This window comes from Armigeres subalbatus, chromosome 3 (assembly GCF_024139115.2).
Source record: "Armigeres subalbatus isolate Guangzhou_Male chromosome 3, GZ_Asu_2, whole genome shotgun sequence".
In the NCBI taxonomy this organism is placed as follows: Eukaryota; Metazoa; Arthropoda; class Insecta; order Diptera; family Culicidae; genus Armigeres; species Armigeres subalbatus.
Genome location: NC_085141.1, coordinates 183175556 through 183203100, shown reverse-complemented (window position 1 = coordinate 183203100; position 27545 = coordinate 183175556). Strand labels below are relative to the sequence as shown.

Sequence of the window (27545 nt, the reverse complement as noted above, 5' to 3'; positions counted from 1 at the left end):
AAGAGGAATAGTAAAACAGCAAATGTCATCGTTTAAGCATAGAGGAGCGAAAAAGTCAAAATTTGAATCACTCTAACGAGCACATTGTTTGTAATTACATGACCGTGGGTTTAATCCCAGGCTCGTTCGATTCCTCCTACTTTGTATTTTTCCATATATTTCTCACGTTCTAGCAATCGCTAGAATTGGAAATTGACTTCATACAATTTCCATATTCTATGCTATATATTAGGGTGGACCACACTGAAATGAAAAACAATCAATCACGTATCACGTATAACCCCTGATTTTTTTTTGTGCTACCAGCAGCTACTGTAAAAAATTCATCCAGATCCTAAGTGGATGCTCAACGAGCATGAAACTTTTATGGGAAAACTGGCTAAATATATGGGAAAAGGCATACTTTCCACTGTTTACCTCTAGGTGGCGCTTTAGTGATTCAATCAAGCTTGTTAGTGAAATTTATTATCTTTACATTATTACGATGAGGCTCCCGAAAACCGTCGTTTTGCCTTTCTCGTATACAGAGTATACGTAAAGGCTATTGGATCACTCCAATACCGAACTTTTGATAGAAGTGACCCATAGTGTTTTATACCAATCGACTCAGCTCGACGAATTGAGGTGATGTCTTGAGAGAGAAAAACAATAAAGTAAATGCTTATTAATGACTAATATCCTCGACTGTGTATTGTAACACAGTAGGAATAAGAAATTGTTCAGGAGTGCGTACAATTCCATTTAATTCCACCACTTGATTGTACCTTTGACATATACGTATTTCGACCTCAACAGTAAGGCCGTCTTCATTGTATCGACTTTAAAGTCGGCAAAGACAGCCTTACTTTTGAGGACGAAATACGTATCTGTCAAAGGTACAATCAAGTGGTGGGAATGGAATTGTACGAACTCGTCTTATGATTATACTTTTCTGAAAAAAAATATCTTTCATAATTTCTCCATCATCAACGTTACATACGTGAACCGGAAAGTATGATCGTGAAGCATTGGACATGATGCGTTCTGTGCAGCAGTGTATTCAAAGGATTTTCATGTTACTCTTTTCTTTGGAAACCCATAACCATCAGACGCTACTCACCTCTGACCACTAATCGGACGGGCTGACTGGTGAGGGCATCCTGCGTTGTAAAATCGCTTGCAGTGACCTGACACTCCCACAGACCGTCGTCAAACTCGAGCTGAGCCGCTCGAACCCACAGTGAGCAGTCGCCGCCCATGTGTGTGGTCTGGCCGATGCCGTACTGGCTGGCCCATTCGTACTTTTTAGGATAAATCCCCACCGGCTTATTGTCCTTCTGCCACGAGCAAACGCCTCGTTTGTCGATCACTTTGCATACCAGCAAAGCATCCTGGCCCGGGTTGACTTCTGTGTATTTTGGCTGCTCGGCGAAACGCTGAAGACCAACGGAGTCTGAAATGGGAAAACCGGAAAAACAAAACCTTGTTAGGTCACACACGACTGACAGAGCACAATTAGCAAAATAATTATTTAATGCACATCTGGAGATACATATGTTTTGTTATATCCGAGCGTTTGCCAGCAATTTATGCAACGGAGTGAGAAATCCGGATATGGTAGCGATACCCTGGCACGGTTTCAAAACTACCCACCGAGATAACGAAGACAATTTAAAATTTATGAGCTTGCCCATCTCGAGAATGTGCAGCATCTGTTAGATGAGCTATTAGGTATGTGCGAGTGGACTGTGAATGTGAAAACACGAATGGTTTTATTTTTTTCCATGGGTAGGATAAAAATGGTCATAATAACGGCTGTAGTTTTCTTCGGTGTCTGGTTTTGGCTGACCCCAACCTGTCAGCGAGATAATTTGTCACTACAACTCCAGTATTTTATGTTTCTTTATTATACCATATGAGAACCCAAACATTATTTTAAAAGCGCTTTGTAAGCGATTGACGTTAGGTGTTATTCATAAACAAAAAAGTATGAGTAAGGTTAAAAATGAATCAGCAAAATTTGTTTTACTTCTATTTTCTTCGCAAAATTTACTCGTAATAAGTTTTGTACGACGAGGATTGAATGCAAATAAATGTGAATTGTGGGACATACCCACCTATCAGTGATCTTTATCATTTTTTTTTATAAGAAATTATCTCGAATTAGACATTTTTTTACAAATAGCTCTAACTTGGAAATGTGCAAATATGTGCAAACTTTCTCGACGCTCTTTGGAAGGTTTGATGATACTCTGAAACGTGGTACATGTAAAGTTGCGTTGACAAAAGACTTTTTTCATTGTCAAAATCGTCGAATTTTCAGAAATTTTCATTCAATTCGCTAAAAACAACAAAAGCATTTTTTATGAATGTAAAATGTCATATTGGAAGGTTTTAGTATGACTATTAAGGAAGTAAATAAAATAGAAAATGTCATACGGTGTCGATATGTGTTCTTTAAGCATTTTTGGAATTCAACTTTTTCCAAACTTTTCACTAGGGCCACTTTGACGCCTCTAACAACAATGTAAACCAATTTCAAATTAGTTTTGAACCAGTGCGTTTATTATAGTTTATTTACTGTTTAATGAGATCAAAACAAGTATACAATCTGCGAAATCATGTTTTGATGGTCCATTGTCACCAAAAAAAGCCAATTAAAACAACAAATAAGTGTCCACGGTGATTAAACCCCAGTCAGTGGCCGTCCCTTTGTATGAAGATCGTCCATTGTGCATTGCCAGCAAAATCATGTAAGATTTGTAAGGTTTTATCTTTCAATGGATTTTAAATATTTATGTATCAATCGATTCGCAAACTTTCCACCAATTTCCCAGTAGTATTGAAACTTTTGACTATCGACGCTAAACTATTGAAAATTTTAGTTCTTTCATGCAACATGCATTTCCTATGCAAAGCGTTCCAATCTTTAGTAATTGCCTACTTTCAATTGTTGAACTGTGGTGTATGAATGGGGTGGCCCAGCTGCTAGACAGTGGGGTCCCTACTCCCTCAAAGAGTGGGAGATGCTGCTAAAACTGGGTAGTAGTGTCGGTGGGATGGTTTCTCCCAGTGTTGTAAAATGTCATTTGCATTCGGTTGTATAATTTTCCCAGAACTTTTTTCTGAAGGTAGCCATCATTCCTGAGGTATGACGAACTTATAGCGCTTAAATGTGCCTACAACTTTGTCTAACAAGACATTGCTGTAAATATGTAATCTGAGGCGTGGGAGGCAAAATGTCATTCAAATGACATTATGTCAAATGACACGTGACATTTTGGAGAGTTTTCACTATCCAGCCTCATATGTAATATTTAGAGCAATGTACCCTTGGAAAAAATATAGCCCTACTCAAGCGTTATGAGTACATCTAAAATTATGGAATACATTTGGCTTCTGAAAAAAGTTATGAACAAATTAGTCAAATGACATGCAGATGACATTTTACAAGCCTGGTTTGTCCTCTTCTATATAGAGCGGAATAATTGGTTCAGTGTACTATATTTGGTTTTACGTAGTTTACGTCCAGCGGTCGTATCTTGTATACAACCCCAATTTTTTTATGGCATCTTCATTGTTCATTTGCGGAAATTGTTTCAATGTTTCTAACGAATGGGTGAGAAAGGTTTCGTGTAATTCGGAAACCTCTGCATTTCGTTTGTCACAAGTAGACTGCTTTGGACCAATTTTATTCGTTTTATTGTCAGATAATAAATCAGACTTATTACATTTAACTTCTTTCAAGTAGCAAGGTGAACACATTAGTATACTTGAGAGATTATCAGCTTTCCACAAAGAGTACGATGATTGATGAGTACTACGGGTATATCTCACCATTTTTGAGCTTTTAATACGAGCAAGCCAACCGCAACGTTCTGCGGCAAAGGTAGTCTTTGGCAGTGACCTGACCCGGTTATTCGAACAAAAATACATAAATACAATGCTACAATAGCAGGGGTAGCACTTCAGCATGGAATTATTATGCATAGTCATTCCATGGCCATTAATAGATCGTTTCGTTTTTTATAAGAAAACTTGATGTTCGACACACATGAATCGTGTTGGAAGTACGTATTATATGCCTGTTAAGCATTTTTTTTTTCAATCTGCTTCCTTTCCTCCTAGTTCCTCACAAGAGACAATCAGACTAAAGAAACATGACTCTCCCATCTTTATATTATCTATTCCTTTTTGTTTTCCATACAATCCAGTCTTCCACTAGTAAGTAGGCTACTCGAGATAATATGAGCTTTTAATTTCAATTATATGTTTATTGTTAAATAGAAATTAACAAAAAATAATAGTTTCCTTATTTGTTAAATCCACTAGATGACCTAACACCTACTGGGGTATCAATCAAGCCATACTACATCCTGACTACAATCATTTTTGTGTCAACATATCAACGGTAAGACAACGTTCTTGGTACTATAACGTTAGTTGCGCTGTTAAAATTAAACATATTTCCTTGAATTACGCTCAATTAGGCCAAATCAGGCTATTTGTTAGCTGTGCTATGTTGTTAAGTATGTTATGCTTGATCAACAACTTAGATTTGACACTTATGGCTGCTAGGTCGCGTCGAATAACTAGATGTTGGCCACACGAGCAAGAGCATTATTATACTTTTGCATTCACTCTTGGTAGATACTGATGGCGAATAAAAATGTCATTGTATCACATATAAAATAAAATAATTATTATCAGTTTTTTTATAACAGTGCATTTTAATTTATGCCAGGTCTAAACATTCGGTAAACGAAAAAAAAGGGCTTATTATAACTTTTCCATTTTCTGCTAACTATTGAAAAATCACAGTTATATGAAAATAATTATTTTATTATTCCATAATTTGTTTTAGATTATAGTTAAAACACTGTATCAATATTAATCTTGCAGTTTGAATAGCGTCAACAATAGAATTACCACCAAAAATTCAGACGACTTTTATAATACTTCTGGCATTTTTTGTTTTCCAATTACCTACTCATTATTCATTTTATTGTTTTTCTACATTGACGCTGGTATCGATCGAATTGATCCCACCATGGCAATGTGGCTCTGCTTATCTGGGCCGTTCTGCCATAGTTATTAATTTCCCATTTCAGCGTCTGCGCCTGTCAATAGCTTCTCAAATTCCATAATAAGTGACTGAAACTTCACAAAGTGCCACGGTCGAACTGATGATAATTGAAAATTCATGCCAATATTATATTCCCCACTGACAGCTCTCAATTCAGTTAGCTGGATGCCAATTTCGGTTTTATCCTGCCTTCCCATTTCCTTGGGCCCAATCCTGCCATCTCGATCCAGTTGTGAAAGAATATTAACCACGCTGCTTTTGCCGAATAATGAAAAATGAGATTGAATTAAAGTTGCGCAAATATTTCCCCTCGTTAGACGATGCTTTGATAAGAAAGCAAAGAGGTCACTGAAGGAGGCACCATACTGGCAGAGTAGATGACTTTTTCACGCCGCACTCGCTCCACAACGACGTTATACTCGCCATGCATTAAAAGGGCAAAAAAGTAGCTGGTTTCCAACTAAGACTTGTTCAAGCGGATCGCAACGGGAAATAGAAAGGTCGAACTTAAAAGAACTGATTGTCGCAGGATGAATCAGCGCGTACAGTACGCGAGGAGAAAATTATGTGAGAGAAAGTGATTTGGTGATAATTTTAATGTCTAATGGTTCTCCTCGGCAACGGTAGCCTTTCTTTCTTTCCATTTTCGGACGGTGGACAAACGAACATCAATAAAGATAATGAAATTCATTCTTAGTGGTTATAATCATTTGGCTTTCTGGGGGAGTCTTTCGAGCGAAAATGGTTTATATTGATCCTGATAACCGAATGACAATTAATGGTTGAGACAAATTAAAATCAGAAATTTAATAGCTTGAAACCTCGGATCTCTTTGTATGATTCATCATTATGACTCAAAGAGCAATGTTAATGCAGCTTAGTGATGCTCGGTATCTAAATGGTTTTTCATAAAAGATTTTATTCTACATCTCAGTGAATCTAGAGCTGGCAAAACATAAGCATAGCATCACTTTAGGCCTTTTGAGTATCATATACATCCGATTCTGTTTTTACACGGTTTTGTTACACGGCCGTGTAAAAAAATCTCATACAAATTTTTTGCAAAGTTGCATGATTCGTCGAGAAATCATAAAACTTTTTTTACACGGGTTTTCGAATTTCGAACTGATTTTTTTTACATGGAACGCATCCCCACGTAAAAAAAGAATCGGGTGTATACTGATACTCCAGTTAGCCTTGCGAGCAAGGACATGGGATTGCCAATCAGGAGAAGGGCGAGTTCGATTTTCGGTCCCATCTAGGATGTTTTCGGATGGGAAACATTCTCAACATTTGTCCAAAGAGACTTATTTTCAAAAAATCAATATCTCTGAAACACCCACTGGAAATTAATTAATTTCTCGGTTAACCTGAACTTTCAAATCTTTTTAAATACCCCCTGAATTTTCATTGATTTTTTGTGAATTTTTTCGTGGTGTTAACTTATTGTTTCATTGACGCTGAAGGTCTTAAACGACTAAAACCAAACCATGTAAAAAAAACCATGTATGTACTGGCTGATTGTACGACAATTCCCTGAATAACAATTCGCCGTATGCAATTTCCCCGAATAACAATTCCCCGAATGCATCTCCCTTTTTGAGTGCGGCACAAGGCGATAACTCATGCGAGCAAAGGCAAATGATTGCCGATCCGGAGGTTGCGAGTTCAATTCTATGTTCGGCCTAAGTTCCCTTAGGGTGGGAAGCATTTTCGGCTCCTTGTGCACAGTGTATCCATTGTACTTGCTACACAAGACAATCATGCAACTGGAAGGTACGGGAAAGCCGTTGGCGTAACTAACGAAAAATTCTAGTGGGGACTTACTTTTTTTTAAACTTTTCTAATTTAACACCCATAAGACAGAAAGTTGGGCCCTCCTTAGCCGTGCGGTAAGACGCGCGGCTACAAAGCAAGACCATGCTGAGGGTGGCTGGGTTCGATTCCCGGTGCCGGTCTAGGCAATTTTCGGATTGGAAATTGTCTCGATTTCCTTGGGCATAAAAGTATCATCGTGCTAGCCTCATGATATACGAATGCAAAAATGGTAACCTGGCTTAGAAACCTCGCAGTTAATAACTGTGGAAGTGCTTAATGAACACTAAGCTGCGAGGCGGCTCTGTCCCAGTGTGGGGATGTAATGCCAATAAGAAGAAGAAGAAGAAGACAGAAAGTTTACCATTTTTGCTCGATTCAACTGATGTATATTGTTGGTCTACCAGATATCAATGGACGACTTAAATATTTCAAATGATGTTCATCAACGCTCAGCCCTGTTTCAAAAATCTAGAAATCTCGTAGGATTCCCAAAATCCTTGATAGGTTCAGGTGTTGCGCTCGCCGTAAATAGAAAGTGAAGCACGATCCTGATTTTCAAAATTTTTTTTTTGTTTCGAACCTAGAATATATTATAAATTAAATATTAGTTAGTTAAACTTTTTTCGCCAGCTTTCAATTCAGTGGCCTAACAATTCCTACGAGCTTTCAAACGGCGATCTGACCACAACAAACTAACCTTTCTTTTCTGTTAGAATAACTTACAGGATGATTTAAAAAAATCAGTTTTACATCCCAATACAACTTATTGGTAGTTAATTTTCAATTTAGGTAAAAAAAATGCAACAAATTAACTTATAGAAGCATTTGTTAATACATAGGAACATTTAACACATCTTTTTTCTCAGTAGGTCTGTTTCACGCCTACTGAGACATTTTCACTGGTTTCATTGCTGCAGCGACAATAGGAGTTTAGAGAATTAAATAGTATGCAGAGTTTCTAAAATCCATCCGAAAGAATACAAAGTTCTTTCTTATTCAACTTTTAGTTACCTCTACTTGAAATCTAAGAGTTTTACCGAACCTTTCTGAAGAAGCCTACAGTGATAATAAAAATGCGCTGCAGCTTTTAGGATTAGTATTAGTTAGGAAGGTTAAGATCATACGCTCGATTTAGATAACAATTACTCACAAAACCCTGGAAAAACTTGAAAATCTCAAGGAATTGTCCATTATCCATTAAGTACTTGTAATACTAATAAATAATATATTTTTAATTCACTTGTTGATGAGGTATTTCCTTTGGTATTTCATAAGTTATAACGTGTTTTGAGGGGTCCAGATTTTGTCGTGAGCAAGCCTTGTAACAATTGATCGAAGTTCAAAAATTTGAGCGAACAGATTCAACTTGCTGTAGTGTTTCGAAGAGAGGGATTGGATAATGAAGACAATCCTTTCTCTGTATTCACCCACGTATATAATCAGTGGACTAGATATGTGCAATACTTATACAAAGTTACCAACTTTCTAGGGGGCTAGCCAGATCCTAGGTGGGGCCATAGCCCCCCTGTAGTTACGCCAATGGGGAAAGCTTTCAATAACTGTGTAAATAATAATACAGTCGCTTCTCCACATCTCGATATTGAAGGGACCTTCGAGATAGGGAGAGATCGAGGAATAGAAGAAAAATTGAAATGGGTACTAGATCCAAAAAAGCTTGTTGCTATGAAAAACGACAATGTCGTTTCTTATTGTTGACATGTTTGTTATTGTCCAAAGATGGTCTAGTTAATACATAGGAACATTTAACACATCTTTTTTCTCAGTAGGTCTGTTTCACGCCTACTGAAACATTTTCACTGGTTTCATTGCTGCAGCGACAATAGGAGTTTAGAGAATTAAATAGTATGCAGAGTTTCTAAAATACATCCGAAAGAATACAAAGTTCTTTCTTATTCAACTTTTAGTTACCTCTACTTGAAATCTAAGAGTTTTACCGAACCTTTCTGAAGAAGCCTACAGTGATAATTAAAATGCGCTGCAGCTTTTAGGATTGGTATTAGTTAGGAAGGTTAAGATCATACGCTCGATTTAGATAATAATTACTCACAAAACCCTGGAAAAACTTGAAAATCTCAAGGAATTGTCCATTATCCATTAAGTACTTGTAATACTAATAAATAATATATTTTTAATCCACTTGTTGATGAGGTATTTCCTTTGGTATTTCATAAGTTATAACGTGTTTTGAGGGGTCCAGATTTTGTCGTGAGCAAGCCTTGTAACAATTGATCGAAGTTCAAAAACTTGAGCGAACAGATTTAACTTGCTGTAGTGTTTCGAAGAAAGGGATTGGATAATGAAGACAATCCTTTCTCTGCATTCACCCCCGTATATAATCAGTGGACTAGATATGTGCAATACTTATACAAAGTTACCAACTTTCTAGGGGGCTAGCCAGAACCTAGGTGGGGCCATAGCCCCCCATAGCCCCCCTGTAGTTACGCCAATGAGGATAGCTTTCAATAACTGTGTAAATAATAATACAGTCGCTTCTCCACATCTCGATATTGAAGGGACCTTCGAGATAGGGAGAGATCGAGGAATAGAAGAAAAATTGAAATGGGTACTAGATCCAAAAAAGCTTGTTGCTATGAAAAACGACAACAACACAAATGTCGTTTCTTATTGTTGACATGTTTGTTATTGTCCAAAGATGGTCTAGTAGCCTAAAAATTTGAACATATCGACATAAGGAGAGTGAATCCAGAACACAATATGATAAGCACACATCGAGATAGGGAGGTTATCGGTTACCTCTTGAGGACTGCTGGAATAAAGTTAAAGCAGCCATTAGCGACGAAGCGGATAACAACGTCGGGCATTTGGATGGAGTTTGATTCAAGAGGAGTTCATTTACCCAATTAGTATATGTGTCATATTAGAAAAATAGAGATCCATGTCAAGTAGAACATATAACAAACTTGTTAGTTAAATAATAGTTGCATATTATAGTAACTGAATGCGAGAATGAAGTGTTTACTCACTTAATGGGTCCTGCACACCTCCGGTGGTGCGAAGGGAAGACTTAAAAGAACTCCAACCTGAGCGATGTCCAGCTATCGGTTAAGCCTGTTTCCAAGATAGAATTCTGTCAACTTTTTTTTATTTCGATATTGAGGCTTCGCCGCAAAAGATATTTTAGTTACAAGACGTCAAATTGTTGATTCAGTGTTATCTGTTTAGATGTAAGCTAAACAAATGAAACGAAGTTGCCAAGATTGAGATCCTTATTCGCTCCATTTACTCTGGGTATGAAAGTTTAGTATGTTATTTTTTGGTGGTACCGTAATCCGGGGAAACTATAATCACCGTATCATTGATGTGTTTAACCATTTTCAAGAAATGAAGAAATTATTTTTTTCTAGTAATACAATCATTTATTGTGAGCTAGATATCTTACACAGATAAAAATATGCTGTGATTTTAAATATATTTTCATGCACATATTTGGAGCATGTAAATAAACGTAACATTCAATCGATCTTACTATTCTTTTAAATCGAAATAAATTTAAACCGTGCTTGCTTGTAAAATTCAATCAAATTTAATTGAATATCGAGTGTTTATTCGTTTGATAGGACTTGCTGCACTTTTACACGTCGTTGAATTTTCAAAATTATTTGCTGTGTAATCTTGACTAAATTTGCTGCTGAATGATATAATCTTAGGCTGAATTTGCATTTATTTTTTATATTGTTCTTCTTCTTCTTCTTATTGGCATTACATCCTCACAGTGGGACAGAGCCGCCTCGCAGCTTAGTGTTCATTAAGCACTTCCACAGTTATTAACTGCGAGGTTTCTAAGCCAAGTTACCATTTTTGCATTCGTAAATCATGGGGCTAACATGATGATACTTTTATGCCCAGGGAAGCGGAGACATTTTCCCATCCCAAAAATTGCCTAGACCGGCACCGGGAATCGAACCCAGCCACCCTCAGCATGGTCTTGCTTTGTAGCCGCGCGTTTTACCGCACGGCTAAGGAGGGCCCCGTAATTGTATTGTTATATTGTTGGTTGTACCATGTTTTTGGTTTCTAAATTTAGATTCTACATATTTATTTATTTATTTATTTAATGTGTTTATCAACAGGCATCTTACAGCCCAAATGATTTTATATAATGCTATTCAAACTAATACTAAAGCGTACAGGCTCTTAATGGTTCAACAAGTTACAAAATAAACGAAAAGTAGAACTATGTACGAAGAGCAAACAAATTGGAAAACCTTCGTCTAAGATTAGGACGACTAACACTAAAGTCGAACACTGAAGCCACTCTGTTGAAGATCCTTTGCAATCCAGTAATCGCACCGTGCATGCTGTAGTTGGTGCGTTGGAAAGGTAAACGGAGCATGAGGTTATTTCTCAAAGACCGAGGGGCAACGTTAATGTTCACATGCCCAAGAATCATTGGACAGTCTAAGCGACCTTGAAGAGCGTCGGCGATGAACAAAGCCCTCGCCGTATTCCTACGCACATACAGGGGCTCCAGATGTATTAGTTGGCAACGATCGTGGTAACTCGGCAGATGAACAGGGTTTCTCCATGGTAATTTGCGTAGTGCGTAGCGCAAAAACCTGCGTTGTACCGACTCGATTCTCTCAACGCCATTGTTGTAGTTTGGGCTCCAGACTTCAGAACAGTACTCTAAGATGGAGCGCGATAAAGAGCAGTATAACGCTTTCAGGCAGTAGATGTCGCTGAAGTTTTTGGCGATTCTGAAGATGCATCCGAGAGATCGAGAAGCTTTAGCTACAACATACGATACATGCTGTTTAAATGTGAGTTGGGAATCCAAGATAACTCCCAGATCCTTAATATTGTCCACACGTACGATATCTGCGTTCAACAAACGGTAGCTGAAGTGAATCGGATTTTTTTTTCCGCGAAAAGGAAATTACTGAACATTTCTTCGGGTGTACCATCATACGGTTAAGTCTGCACCAATCAGCGAACAATTCAAGCTGCTGTTGGAGAAAGCAACAATCTTCTGTTGAGCGAATTAGACAAAACATCTTGAGGTCGTCAGCGAAAAGCTCTTTGGAAGACATTTTTCTTCCTCGATTCATCAAAATACCAAAATACCCAAATTGAAAAATCAAAAACCCCGAAAAAAAAGATTTTTAAAACAAGTATAAAACTATCAAACAAATTAAGAACAACAGCCTGATACATACGTTCCACATGTAAACACGTAAACATGTAAACACACGTTTTAAAACAATGAAAAAGCCATGATTTCATGTACGGAGAAAATATTTACAAAACAATGAAACAAATGATCAATGTTTCCTCGGATTTGAACTATAGTATATATTTGAAGGCCCCAAATTTCAATCCACACAATCAGTGGATGCCAGATTTTAATACAGTTCTGTATCAAAAGCATGCAAATTCTGTATACAATTTTTGCATATACAAATTCGGGAAAATTTAATACAGACAATGTATTAAAATCTACCGTTATGTTTTAGTTTTAGCACATGCATAACATGGTCACATTGTTTGCTATTTACATATTATCAACCTTAATAAGTTAATATGCTATATTTGGTGGAAGTGCTAATCATATGATACATTAATTCATAATTGGAACTTGGTTTAAAAACCACGAAGTTAACAAGTAAGGAAGTGCTTAATGAATACTAAGCTGCAATACTGTGAAAAAGGATCAAGAAAGAAGATGCCCTCCCAAGTGAACCCAAATCACTTGCTTTTCCTTTTCACACCATAATGGAAAACACCGTGGGAATTTTATCTGATTTCATTTATTATATCTGATTGCTATCAATTTTCACACTTCATTGGGGTGACTCTTTTTTTTGCGTTCTTTGCTTGTCTGGCATTTTATGTAGCTGCTCACCAGAGAAGGACATGCCTACGGAAAATGTGACCCTCGGCGATCCGTTTCCGTCATCCCTGGGGGAAAATGTCAGGTATTTGAAAGGTGTACCGAAATCATCTTTCCGCGCGTACCGGGTAACCGCTTTTTTGCTAACATAAACTTTAGGGGATTGTAATTTTACGTTGGATTCCGAACTAATAATCATTTTTCACCGGAGAATGGTAACGTATTTTCTTCTGGAGGAAAATGAATTATGTAAATTAAATTGTGTTCTTGCACTCTTCATATATATGTTAGTGTTAATTAAATCTGACTTTCCGCAGTTAATTTTAGGCAATTTGATATTGATTTGATCTCTGAGACATGTCACCATTTATGAATTTGTACATCACGTGGCTCACCATGTTTCATAATGATGAAAAATACAACAAGATCGGACAAAGATTTGAGGCCATTCATATTCAGCATCGTTTTGCTATGTAGCTGCTGTCAGCTAATTGCTGGCAGAAGTCTTCAAATATTCTTATCCACAATCCCCTACAGTTACTAGAAAAATGCCAACAGAGATGGACGCAAGGCACAAGCACCGCTTCGGCTCCCATTACTTTTTACGATCCCAAGAAATTCCGCAGGGGAAACAAGTTAGCCACTACCACCGTTGTTGTTGGTGTGGGCATCAATTTTCGCCGAGGTTGGGTATCAAAAAAGTGCTTCTGCTACATTTTTCCCACTCGAGACAAAAATACAGTCAGTAGTAGGTAATAGGTACCCTGTACATCAGAGGACGTTAGCTGAGGCATCTGACAGATTTAATTTTCCCGATGAAGATCTCGGTAAACAGAGAAATGTGCGTTAATAGAATGATGACTCAGGAAGGACAAACCATGCGATGAAGGCAATAAGTGCGGTTTCCTGGAGCTGTTTTTGGTTGGACTGGCTGTTTGAAATAAGAGATTCTTACAGCATTCCCCATCAGTGGAAGGTAATTGACCACGATCGTAAACCACCCAGCATGGCAAATACTGAGTGGTGCTTGAAGAATTATGGGCAGAAAATAAATAGAAAACAGGATGAAGTCAGGAGTACTTAGCTATTTGGGCGTACATGTTTTTGTAAACATACGCTTTGGAAGCAAATGCCTCTAAAAACAAGCGCTTTCTGAGAAAATGCAATATCCCATCAGCTTGAAGCATTTTGTTTTTCAGAACAACATTTCCATAATTAGAAATCTCAAGCACAAGAGTTTGATTGATAAATCATGTGCACCCAAAACAGTAAAGTACTCCGAATTTATCAAATTGCTTTATCATATCTTTGAACGTTATATCCTTGTCCACTTAAATTAATATTTATTTCGTCTCTATGAGTCAAATAGAATAAAATATGTGTTTCTTCTCGCGTATTCTAAGATATATCGATAGTTACGGATGTCAGGGGAAATAATCAGGTTTCTAAACATGACTTTTAAATATGACATAGCTTCTATATTATGCCTATTAAATGTAGAAGAAAGCAAAAAACCCAGATGATTCCACCTAGCGGTGATGATGCCTTTCTCGCTCATTATAAAATGTATCGCGAACAATTATTGGGGATTAATCCCATTATTTCCATTATATTTGTTTGTATGCCGGGGTTCTGCTGACTCGCACCAAGTGCCATTGAAGAATTACCCATTTTTTCGCTCAGGTTTTCGTGCAGCATACCCAATTGATCTTAAATCGTATCGGATATCCCTCAATCCCATGACTGAGGATATCCTACACCAAATGTGTACATAAATTATTATGAATTGATTTTAGTTTTCCTATTACAAATAAAATGTCACAAGTCAGTCAAAAAGGCTTTTAGTGCGGTTTCGCTTAACACAGATCAAAATTTGATTTTGAATATTTAATATAAATCAATTAATGGCTTGGTGCTGAAAATGTATCGAAAGTACTAGTTTTTGATTATTATATAGACTTCTAAAAGATTTGACACGACGAATTTATAATAAGCAGCATACAATGGAAATCGTTAGTTATTTTCAGTATTATTTCTGAGCATAAAATTCTATTCCAAATTGCGGCAAGATTCAGACGCAACTGTTACAAAATTGTTGGTAGACGAAATCGGAAACAGACCATATGCTCGCTGGGCATCCTTAAACAATTGAAAAATGCTCCTTAAAAAAACTGATCATTTTTCCTTAAATTATTGAACAAATTACCTTGAAATATATAAAATGCTCCGTAAACATTTGAAAAGTGTACCGTAAAAACGAAAAAAATGTACCGTAAACAATTGAAAATGCTCCTTAGAAAATTTTGTAAGCGCAGATTTCGACAATTTCGAGTTCCTCAAGCCGTGGGTGGTTATAAGAGATATTCAAGTTACAAGATAAAAATTGTCGCTGTCGTGGCTGTCCGGAACATCTTTTGCTGGCGAGGATAGGGTGCTAAATGCCAATGAAGGAAAAATACATACAATTTGACAGTTCGGTACCCAACATGTTTCGGACAGCAGAACAAAGGGAACCGAAGCGACAATATTTATCTTGTAACTAAGATATCTTTTGTGGTTATGCAGGGAGATTGATGAATAAACCTATTAGCATTATATGCAATGTGATTTTAATGAAATTCGTATCGTCAAGCATGTTTATGCGATGTGCAGTTGTATGGGACGTCTGTTTGTCTATGAGCAGTCTGGTGTACAATTTCTTCAACAATGCTTTGAATTGCTTGTAGGCTAAGATTACATTTTGTATAAGTTTATGGAGCATTTAGTTTTTTTTTTACGGAGCACTGTTTTTAGTTTAAGGAGCATTTTCTCAGTTTAAGGAGCATTTTTTATTGGTTTAAGGAGTATTTCTTCTTTTTAGGGAGCATTTTCCTTAGTTTTCGGAGCATTTTTCTGTTGAATAGGGTTACCAAGCAAAACAATCAGCTTCATATTCCAGGGGCTATACAATGGTGCATAAGATTCTACTTTATGACAGCCAATTTCAAGGTACTTTTTCAACTATTTCACAATAATTCTTATATCAATATACTGCGCAATTATCATTAGTTAAATAGCAAATCTTTGTTTTTCGAACGAGCATTTTCAATTGTTTACGGTATTTTTTTTTTCCGTTTCTACGGTACACTTTTCAAATGTTTACGGAGCATTTTATATATTCCAAGGTAATTTGTTCAATAATTTGAGGAAAAATGATCAGATTTTTTAAGGAGCATTTTTCAATTGTTTAAGGATAATCATGATTGTTTCATGATGCATTTACCATTTTCCCTTCTTGTTCCCTTCGGATCGTGGTCAAGAACCATTTTCACCGGATTACTGATTGACATTCTGGCTAAGTGCCCAGCCCACCGCAGTCGTCCGATTTTCGCGGTGTGAAAGATGGTTTTTTTTTTTTTTTTTTTTTTTTTTTTAACTAATTTTATTTGCTAATTATCTAATACATGCATTCATCTCTTAGACTAGGTGTTCCGTGTTTTCTTAACACTATCATCCTTATTTGCTATGTTACTTTTTAGTTATTATTAATACATTTCAATTGCCTCTGGTTGTTTTTCCTCTGGTTGAATTGAACCATGTAGGAATTACAATGTTTTCAACTTAAACTAAACTTAACCTATTTTATACTAAGGGTACAAGGAGTTAATCGTTGCAATAGAAGATTGCAACGATTTTTGTCTAAAATTGGAAATTATTTTGTTGGACATTTGTTGCAATGTCTCAATATTAGAAATTCTATGAAGTTCATTGGTACTATACCACGGAGGCAACTTCAGAATCATTTTCAAAATTTTATTTTGAATCCTCTGGAGTGCCTTCTTTCTGGTATTGCAGCAACTAGTCCATATTGGCACAGCATACAACATGGCTGGTCTAAAAGTTTGTTCTTAAGACAAAGTTTTGATTTTCTGTTTATAAGTGGATATAGACACTTAATATATTTGTTACATTTGGCTTGAATGCCTTCAATGTGGTTTTTGAAAGTTAATTTTTGATCTATCAAGTCCCAAATATTTGACTTCGCTAAACCATTAAAATGGAACCCATTCATAATGATAATATGTCTGCTAAAAGGTTTCTAATTAGATAATCTCGGCTTACGTGGGAAAGTCATAGGCTGAGTTTTGGAGGCATTCGTGAAAATTTTCCATTTTTGCAAGTAAGTGGAGAAAATATCCAAACTTTTTTGCAATCTACTACAAATGACACGAAGGCTTCGCCCTTTGGCTGAAAGGCCCGTGTCATCTGCAAACAAAGATTTTTGACACCCTGGTGGTAAATCAGGTAAGTCAGAAGTAAAAATGTTATACAATATGGGCCCCAGTATGCTGCCTTGGGGGACACCAGCCCTTACAGGTAATCTATCAGATTTAGAATTCTGATAGTTTACCTGCAATGAGCGATCTGATAAATAATTTTGGATCAGTTTAATGATGTACAGAGGAAAATTAAAATTCATCAATTTTACAATCAAACCTTCATGCCAAACACTGTCAAATGCTTTCTCTATATCAAGAAGAGCAACTCCAGTCGAATATCCTTCAGATTTGTTGAGCCGAATTAAATTCGTTACTCTTAATAACTGATGGGTGGTTGAATGCCCATGGCGAAAACCAAATTGCTCATCAGCAAAAATAGAATTGTCATTAATATGAACCATCATTCTATTTAAAATAATCTTTTCAAACAGTTTGCTTATTGAAGAAATGTATGCCGGCTTCAAAATAGGAACAACTTTGGCGTTTTTCCATTTATCTGGGAAGTATGCCAATTGAAAACATTTGTTAAATAAATTAACCAAAAAGGATAAAGAGCTCTCAGGAAGTCTTTTGATAAGTATGTAGAAAATACCATCATCACCAGGGGCTTTCATATTTTTAAATTTTCTAGTAATAGATCTCACTTCATCCAAATTAGTTCCCAACGAAGGGTCAAAAACATTATCTTGGTTGAGAATGTCTTCGAAGCTTCGTGTAACCTGATCCTCAATTGGACTAGTGAGACCTAGACTAAAATTATGGGCACTCTCGAACTGCTGAGCAAGTTTTTGAGCCTTTTCGCCATTTGTTAATAAAATTTTATTTCCCTCTTTAAGCTGGCTTTTGAGTTTTTTTTTTTAAGAATTTCGTTAATTTCCAAAAGGGTTTAAAACTGGGATCCAACAGACATTATTCTCAAAGTTAGTATTTCTCAGAATAGCAAAACGGTTTTTAATTTCATTTTTCAAATCTCGCCAAGTTTTCAACGCGGGATCGCGAATTGTTTGGTATTGCCTTCGCTTCACATTTTTAAGACGGATCAGTAGCTGAAGATCGTCGTCAATAATAATGGCGTTGAATTTAATTTCACATTTAGGAATTGCAATGCCTCTGGCTTCGACAATTAAATTTGTCAAAGATACGAGCGCATTGTCAATATCACTTTTTGTATCAAAAGGAATATTAACATCAAAATTCCTATCGATATACGTTTTATATAAATCCCAATCAGAGCCCTATGATAATTAAAAGTAGAGCTGATTGGATTATAAATGGCTTCTTGTGAGATTTCAAACGTCACAGGAAGGGGATCAGAGTCAAAGTTAGCATGAGTTACCAATTGGCCACACAGCTGACTTGAACCCTTTAAAACTATATCAATTGTAGAAAGATTTCGACTGGAAGAAAAACTAGTTAGTCCATTGGGATATTGAATAGTATAATATTCCGCAGAACAATCTTCAAATAAAATTTTGCCGTTGGAATTGCTTTGAGCATTATTCCATGAACGGTGTTTGACATTGAAGTCACCAATTACGAAGAATTTTGATTTGTTGCGAGTCAGAATTTGAAGATCAGCTTTCAACAAATTCTTTTGGTGCCCATTGCATTGAAAAGGCAAGTAGGCTGCAATGAAGGAAAATTGTCCAAAATTTGTTTCAACAGAAACTCCCAAGGTTTCAAAAACTTTGGTTTCAAACGAAGAAAATAATTTATGTTTGATACGTCTATTAATGACAATGGCGACCCCACCACAGGCGCTGTCAAGACGATCATTTCTGTAGATAAAATAATTTGGATCTCGTTTAATGGAGAGTCCTGGTTTTAAATAGGTTTCAGTTATAATGGCAATATGCACATTATGAACTGATAGGAAGTTGAATAATTCATCTTCCTTACCCTTTAAAGAGCGGGCATTCCAATTTAGAACTTTCACACAATTATTTGGATCCATTGAAACGGAGTCCGATAACAATTTTTTGTGTGTACTTTATACCAACCTGAACAGCTTCAGGAATGGTATTTGCTTTGAACATTGCGTCAATCATGTGATGCAATTGCTCAGTTAAAAAATCAAAATCGGAAGCAGTCATGCTACCTGAATCGGCAACATGACCGTTATTTTCCGTTGAGACATGGGTATAAACCTCATTTTGAGAAGAGAAATTTTGTCTACCAGCAGCGATGTTTGCATACGTAGGTACATTGGAATAATTGGAATTTACTGAAGTGCTTGCTACCCGTTGACGAGCGGCAAAATTTGTTTGTGAATTGTGGTGGGTATGAATTGCTCGACCGGTAACCGGTTTCGAAATTTGAGCGTTTGAAAATTTTCTACCCGTCGAATCTGGGATCCGATTGGAATTTCCCGTCATCAATTTTGCTCGGGAATTCAAAACTTTTTTGCGTGAAGGGCATTCCCAGAAATTGGATTTATGATTGCACATTTAAATTTATTGGAATCTTCTCTCACAGGACATGCGTCCTTGGCGTGAGAGGTTCCACCACAAATCATGCATTTAGCATCCATGTGACAATGTTTGGTTCCATGACCCCACTTTTGGCACTTACGGCACTGAGTGGGGTTTTGGAAATTTCCCCCAGGTCTGCGGAAATGTTCCCATGTAACACGGACATGGGACATAATACAGGCCTTTTCCAAACATTTCATATTATTTAGTTCACTTTTGTTAAAATGAACTAAATAAAATTCTTGAGAAATGCCTCTCTGGGAAGTACCAGAGTGGGATTTCTTTTTCATCTTAATTACTTGGACTGGTGAAAATCCAAGTAATTGAGAAATTTCAATTTTAATCTCATCCAGTGATTTATCATCACTGGGGAGACCTTTCAAGACGACTTTGAACAATCGCTCAGTTTTGTCGTCGTATGTGAAGAATTTATGGCGCTTCTCAGTTAAATACTGAAGAAGACGTTTGCGATCGTCAAAGGATCCCGGCAAAACGCGGCAGTCACCCTTCCTAGCAATCTGAAATGAAACCTTGATCCCCTGAAGGTTACTCAAAATCTCATTCCGGAAGCCAGAAAACTCGGCAACAGATACCACAATTGGCGGAATCCTTTGCTTTTTCGCATGAATCGAATCACCTGGGCTAGAGGTATATTCGATTTGCTCAATTTCATCATTAATCAAATCGAACTGATTGCTCAGTTCGATTGGAGAAGAATTATTTCCGATATTAGAGTTAGAAGGAATATCTGAAGTCTCCAGCTTCCTTCTATTTTTTCCGCGCTTTGGCAGGACGGTCTTGAAACCTTGTTTCTTTGAAGGAAGTGGAGAATTCAGAGACTCCCCCTTCCTCTTGTTTTTATTAATGCTCATGGCTGAGCGTGGAGACGTGACCTTCTAAGAGGTTTTTTCCCAGAACGGTGTCCCTGCAGGATTACCACCGCTTGTCGGAATTTTACTTCCGCAAACGGGTCCAACGTAAAACGAAGGCACGGGTCCTTGCAAAGATCGTAACGGGATCAGTGGGTACAAATAGCGCTAAGAAGCACTGTTGAAATTAAAATAGCTTCGGGTAGTATTAAAAACTTCCTTCCGCAAAGAGAGAAAGAACCGCACAGCACGAAAGCACGATGCGGTCTGAGTGTGAACGATGGGTGATTCTCCCAACAGATGATGCAGCTCATGGCTCATTCGTCTCCTCCACGCACCGTCCACCATCTGCACCCCACCATAGATGGTACGCAGTACTTTTCTTTCGATAACTCCCAGTGCGCGTTGGTCCTCCACGAGCATCGTCCAGGTCTCGCGTCCGTAGAAGACTACCGGTCTAATGAGCGTTTTGTAGATAGTCATTTTAATACGACGGCGAACTCTATTTGTCTTGCGGAGACGATTTCCTGCCTTGATGCGTCTCCGAATGTCTCTGCTGGTGTTGTTATCTGAGGTCACCAGTGAGTCCAAGTACATGAATTCTTCAACCACCTCGATTTCGACAAACTCGTGATGGGTGGCTTACATTGTCCTCTCTTGAGCCACTTCCTATCATGTACTTCGTCTTAGACGTATTCTTCCATCTTCTCAAAGATACGTGCTGTAATATCAATGTCGGCGGCGAAACCAAATAGGTGAACGGACTTCGTGAATATAGTACTGCTCGTGTCAATCCCTGCCCTTTGTAATACTCCCTCCACAGCGATGTTGAATATCAGGCACGAAAGACCATAACCTTGCCGTAGCCTTCTGCGCGTTTGGAAGGGACTCGAAAATGCCCCTGAAGCTCGAACTACGCACATCAACCGTATTAGTATATCTGGAAATCAGTTTTCGTGCATTAGCTACCATAGTTGGTCTCGATCGATTGTATCATATGCGGCTTTGAAGTCGATGGATAGATGATGTACGGGCACGTTGTATTCACGGCATTTCTGTAATACCTGACGCATAATTTACGATCTAGGTATATCCAAACCGGATGTTCTAAGTTCTCTAAATCATTCTGGAGTTCAGACCAATTTATCTCACTTGTCATAAGACGAGTTTGTACTATCCCGTTTAATTCCACCACTTGATTGTACCTTGACAGATACGTATTTCGACCTCATCAGGAAGGCCGTCTTCAGTGTCTCGTACTTGACTCGATTCGAGCCAAGTACACGCAAAAAAAGCGTTCCCGAATTCGTGAACCAGCAAAAATACACCGTGATTTAATTCATAGATTCGGGAACACCAGTCACGATTTCCAGAACGTTCCAGAAAACGTGATTGTATTCCCGAATCCGTGACTGTTGTTCACGAAAAAATACACCGTGAACTCGTTAGTTCACGAATTCATGAACGCTTTTTTTTGCGTGTACGAGACACTGAAGACTGTTTTACAGTTGAGGTCAAAATACGTATCTGTTAAGGTACAATCAAGTTGTGGAATATAATAGGATAGTACAAACTCGTGTTATGACAAGTGAAGACATTCCAATAAAAAGCGAGAAATAATTTTCTTTCCAATTTATATACCAAGTCAACTGAGCTCAATACAAAGCCAATAGCAATCCCTGGTGTCCATACAGGCCCTAAGAGTCCATGCACATGATTTACGATCTAGATCTAGATATGTTCAAACCGGATGATCTAAGTTCTCTAAATCATCGGAAGTTCAGACGAATTGGTCTACCAAGTCGAATGGGCTCGATACAAAGACAATACCCATGGTGTCCATACAGACCCTTAGAGACCATGCGCAAGATTTGCGATCTATATATATCTAAACCGGATGTTTTAAGTTCTTCAAATCATTCTAGAGTTCAGACCAATTGATCTACCAAGTCAACTGGGCTGGATATCTAGCCAATAACAAGACATACAGGCCTTTAGTGGCGATGTGTATTATTTACGATCTAGATATTGTGCATTTAGACCAAAACTGTTTGTATGTCGCTGATGAACTGGCAGCAAGGCCCACTTCCGACGACATCCACACGGAAAAATAAAATAAATATGCAGCACTGCACGGTGTTATATGTCACAAAATCGAGCTTATTTTGTCGCTGACAACGTCGCTGGCACCAAATTGAAGTTCGGAAGTCGATTTCCACACTTCCGAACGCTTTTCCGAGAATGTGTTGGTGTCAAACTCAAACTTTGTTTTGACGTTCATGATGTCGGAAGTAAAACATCGGAAGTCGGAATACAATTTAGTGCTGGTGACACAATATGTCCAAACCGGATGTTTTAAGTTCTTCAAATCATTCTGGAGTTCAGACCAATTGATCTACCAAGTCAACTGAACTTAATACAAAGCCAATAGCAACCCATGGTGTCGATACAATCCAGCTTATCGCTTTTTTTGTAGATGGGAAACAGATCCACTCCTGTGGCAGAACCTCATATTTCCAAACCTTGCATAATTACTCTAGTCAGTGCATCTCCACCGTGTTTATATCCTGCTTGCGCATCCTTGCATTGATTGGCTGCCATCCACTGTGAACTAACAAGTTCACGGTGTATTTTTTCGTGGAGAACAGCCACGGATTCGGGAACACAGTCACGTTTTCTGGAACGTTCTGGAAAACGTGATTGGTTTTCCCGAATCCATGAATTAAATCACGGTGTATTATTGCAATCACGCGTTGGCGCATCTTGTCCAACACTTTGAAGCCGGTTCCCAGCTCGCTTGTCCAGTAGATAGGTACTATTGGCACCGTTACCCTATGTAATACCATAATGCTTCCACATTTGCATAGAATGATGATCTTACAAATATTTAAAGATTCCAACTAATTTTTAACCTTAGTTAGTTATAGTTTTTTAGCCAATAAGCTATTTCATGAGACAGTTTCGATCAGCTGATCAAGACTTCACCATCAATTGAGTGGAAAGCATAGCGTTTTGTTTTTTGTAAATGTGCATGGCAACCATCATCATCATCATTTCGTTTCATTTTCTCAAGTGTTCCGTATAAAAAGTAAATATTAGTCTTAGGTCTCCTGTCATTTCACCCGTTTCATAAAAAAGATTATTCCGATGAACCAAATCAAAAATTACGTGCATCTCCTTTGCACTTACGAAGATACAGTCGGCTGTATCCAAGATGAATACACAGCTAGGTGTTGCAGTCTGCGCAATTTATGGACGAGAAGAAGGCGGGGGTGAAAAATTCATTTTCGGTGCAAAACATAAATAAACCGGCTGGCTCTCCCATACTAAAATCCAAGATGGCTGAATCGTGAATTTGGCAGATTGGAACACCTAGTGGTGTATTCATCTTGGCTGTATCTGCACCAACGAGAAAAAATACCGTGCGCCTCCTTCGCATTTAACCACCTTTCCTTTCTACAACCAAAATTATGAGTTGTCCGTCCGAATGTCATCACTGATCAACCGAATGCGAAAGTTCACTACTAGACATTCGCGTGCAGAGCAAATTCTTACAAATAGACTGATCTGGTAGAACTGAGATTATAGTTAAAATTGCAGATGTGAAGAATAAATTGCGCCTCCATGAATCGTTAATAGTTTTTGGAAAGAAATGATTTTCGGTAAATGGTTTATAGCTGCGATTTTGATTTTTGAAAAAATAAAATTTTATCGTACATGAAGACGCGGTATTCGAAATTCTAAAATGATATCATCAACCCTGCTATCCCTGCATCCTAGCAGACAATCGTAAGAAACTACAGAGTACTGTTCTATTTTTTATCTCATCACTAAATCAAAGAATTAAATCAGTCGATTCTTTTTAAGTCTAAGCTAGCCTGCTCACCACTGGAAAAACTATCACAAAAATAATAAAACTGCCAACTTTCTGCAAATATGTCTTTATTTTAATAGGATGAATATGTGTGCTATGCATTTCTTTATAAATGTATTTTTATTTCCTTCATTTCCCGTTGTTCTTTGTTTGTTCACCTTTCAAATCAACGGTAAATAACAACACCGAAACAAGTCAACAGCATCGCAATCAATATTTGAACCGTTGCCAGAAAAAGTGGTACATAAACCATTTTTGCCAATTTTGATTTTTTTTTTACATAAACAGCTTCTATTTGCAAGGATTTTGCAATGCAGTAACAAAAAAGTGATTTTTGATAACTAAAACTGGAGCTATGCACATTTTAATTTCTGGTATATATTACAATGGCCATTTCGTTTCCAGGAAAAGTGGTACATGCACAGTATACCCATCAAAATCAGCTAATGTTAGTGAAAACTCAGCAATGTGGGTGTTTCTACATCAAGTTTATTCAATATTTCAAATTTCAAGATGATTCACTTCCGTTTAGAAAAAAAATGAATATGTACATGTACCACTTTTCCTGGAAACGATTTTGAGTTTTTGTAGTATTTTGTTCAAGGAATAGTGGTACATGTGCATAATGTTCCAATAATCTTGAAATTTATGAAGAAACTTCACATATTTTTCACTACTACCCTTATGCACTTCACTCGTAACGTGTTGGAACCATTGAGTTACAAATAAATGTTAATTTGAATTTTTTATTGGAGGTTTTTAGAAAAACGCGTCTCCTGTAAAACTTACTCAATGTGACATGTACCACTTTCGCTGGCACCGGCTCATTTTAAGAACCCTGCACTTTTTCTTCTTCTTCTGTATGTTCGTAATCTTTCATCTCCAGCTATCCGCGAGTACGTCGGTTACCCAAACTTACTTCAATTGTTAAGGTCTGTGTCATTTGGAGAATTAAACACCCGGTCATAAGAATGACAGGTGCTACTCAGCAATACCAATAAGACATCGATAAATTATTTTTTTGTTAATTTTACCGCACTATGGCTGATAACGCGAAACTAACGATATGATTTATATAGTGCTATAGAATTCATATCATTTATTGTACGTGTAGTAGTTTTGAAAACTATTGTTCTGGGTGATGGTGATTTCAAGTCAGTACGTGAAATAGTTGAGCTTCAGAATCTCAGCGTTTCAACTCCAACGTCTTTCAAAGATAGTTCCTGTTTTCAAACAAAAAACATAGATGATACCGCGTACAGGAAATGCAATTAAATTCTAAAAGCTTTGGTCCAAACCTGTTCCGTCATAAAATATAATGGTACTGTTTCAGTAAAAAAAAAACATTTAGTGTACTTCCTATCGATTTCCCACAGCATCTCGCCACCACCGGCAACACAAACTTTTCCCATAAACGTTACCATTAATATCACTCTCTCCATTCGGTTCCAATTTGGAAATTTCTCCCCTGGGGAAGCTTCGCAGGCAGGGGGCACACATAACTGTGTTTCGAGAGCCAAAGTATTCGTAGCCAACCAGAGCATTTCAGTTTCACAGGAGGAGAAAACATCGGTGAAAATCTTTCGGAGCGGAAACATAAAACATATTTCCCAAATGGCCACGAGGATTGGAGGTGAAAATCGGCAACCAGTCAACGGACGGTGGGCACCGAAATGAAAGCTTCTCCCGTACAGTGGGAATCGCCTGATTTATGATTGAAGTATGGTATTTCTCTCCTTTGTCGGTAAAGGCTTCCGTGAAACGATTTTCTGTTGCTTTTCACATCGATTGGCTTTTCCGATGCGGTAGTTCTGATAGAGCTATGCTATTCGAGTAATCGACGCGTCGATTGACCTGATGGCAACATTCAGCTCCAGTAGTTTATGTTGCTATTTATTCAAGAGGTTTAAAAGTTTCCTCAACTCAACATAGTTCTTAAACATTTTTTTTAACTCAACATAATTCAATAGCCATTTTTATTGAAGCACTAGTCCAGATCATTGATCATTGATGCAAGTTTATGTTGAATAAACTGGGAACCGCGATTTGTTCTGTATAAAAAGTACGTATCATATTTTTAATTGAGCATTTTTTTTCAACAAAAACTGTTTATGTACAACTGGATATAAGATAGTTAGCTCTTTGAAAATTTTCTCGAATAATACCTACTAGAGTTGCTGTGCAATTACTAACATTTTTTCATCCGTCTATCCAGAAACACTATGATGACTTTAACTGAGAAAAAGCTGGATCTTTTTGCCCAATTTTCGCTGATCGACTAAAATTATTATTGAAATCTAATCATGCGATTTTGCATTTTTGCTTCTGAGAGCTTGAATTCAGCGTAAGCTATGTGGCTTTTTACGGTCAATTATAATCTAACATATGCCGAACAACTTTTAACAAAACCAATATTCATTTTACTCACCAAGCAGCTCCATCGATGACTCATACTTGTTTTCAGAAAATTCTATCAACATTTTATTTTAGAGGTTAAATATATCAACATTTTTGCTGAAAGCGTTGTGAATATATGTTGTTTTTGCAAATATTATAAAAACCATCGATACCAAAAAGAACCATGCTCTGAATAAATGCCAGGAAAAATAGTTCTATCAGCAGCCCATCCTTTTATGTCTAAATCGAGAATCCAAGATGTTTTCAATCCAATAAATGCTGCACATCCATCATGAGCTCTACTGAGAAATCTAGGAGATTTTCTTCATTGCTACCAACACTCGATCCAGGATCGATCGGAAGGAGATTATGGATTCAATCTACCATGATAGTGAGTCCTGGAATTAGCTTCCGATACCGAAACCAACCGGCAGCCGGTACATTACCAATGCAGTTCACGTTCAGAAGCAAAAGTGCGAAGAGAAGAATGCAAATATAATGCGATTCGAATATAATTCACATTTCCTTGGGTTCTATTAGTCTGGTACTAGGGTGATGCAAAAGAAAGAAAATTTGATAAAAGCCTATAATGGTGGGTATGGTTGTGATTACAACGTTTGTGTCAGCATCTCTCATATGTCTTTCCCTATTTTTTAAAAGCAGACCTAAACACTTGCTATGATTTATTGACTTTAAATCGTGTAACAGGCGGACTTATTGAAAAAGAATTACATCCACCCAGAATAGTTAATCTTACACGTCGCTTTTTTGTGCTAATTAGCATTCATTTTTTCCTGCGTATGCGTGGCTCGCATCCTAACATCGCCCCTTGGAACATTTTACATGTTATATTGTTTGTGACGCATTCATCATCTCAGGTGCACCACCCTAGCTTTCATTCTAAAAGTAGAAACCCCATG

The 27545-nt window shown here is 37.4% G+C and overlaps 1 protein-coding gene across 1 annotated transcript in view; it reads right to left on the bottom strand.

The window, feature by feature from the left end:
- LOC134220093 (synaptogenesis protein syg-1) overlaps window positions 1-27545 on the bottom strand; it is a 577445-nt gene that overhangs the window by 242803 nt on the left and 307097 nt on the right. The window contains exon 3 of the mRNA XM_062699069.1: window positions 1100-1432. Within this exon, the coding sequence (XP_062555053.1) occupies window positions 1100-1432 (333 nt within the window). The remainder of the gene's footprint in view (window positions 1-1099; window positions 1433-27545) is intronic.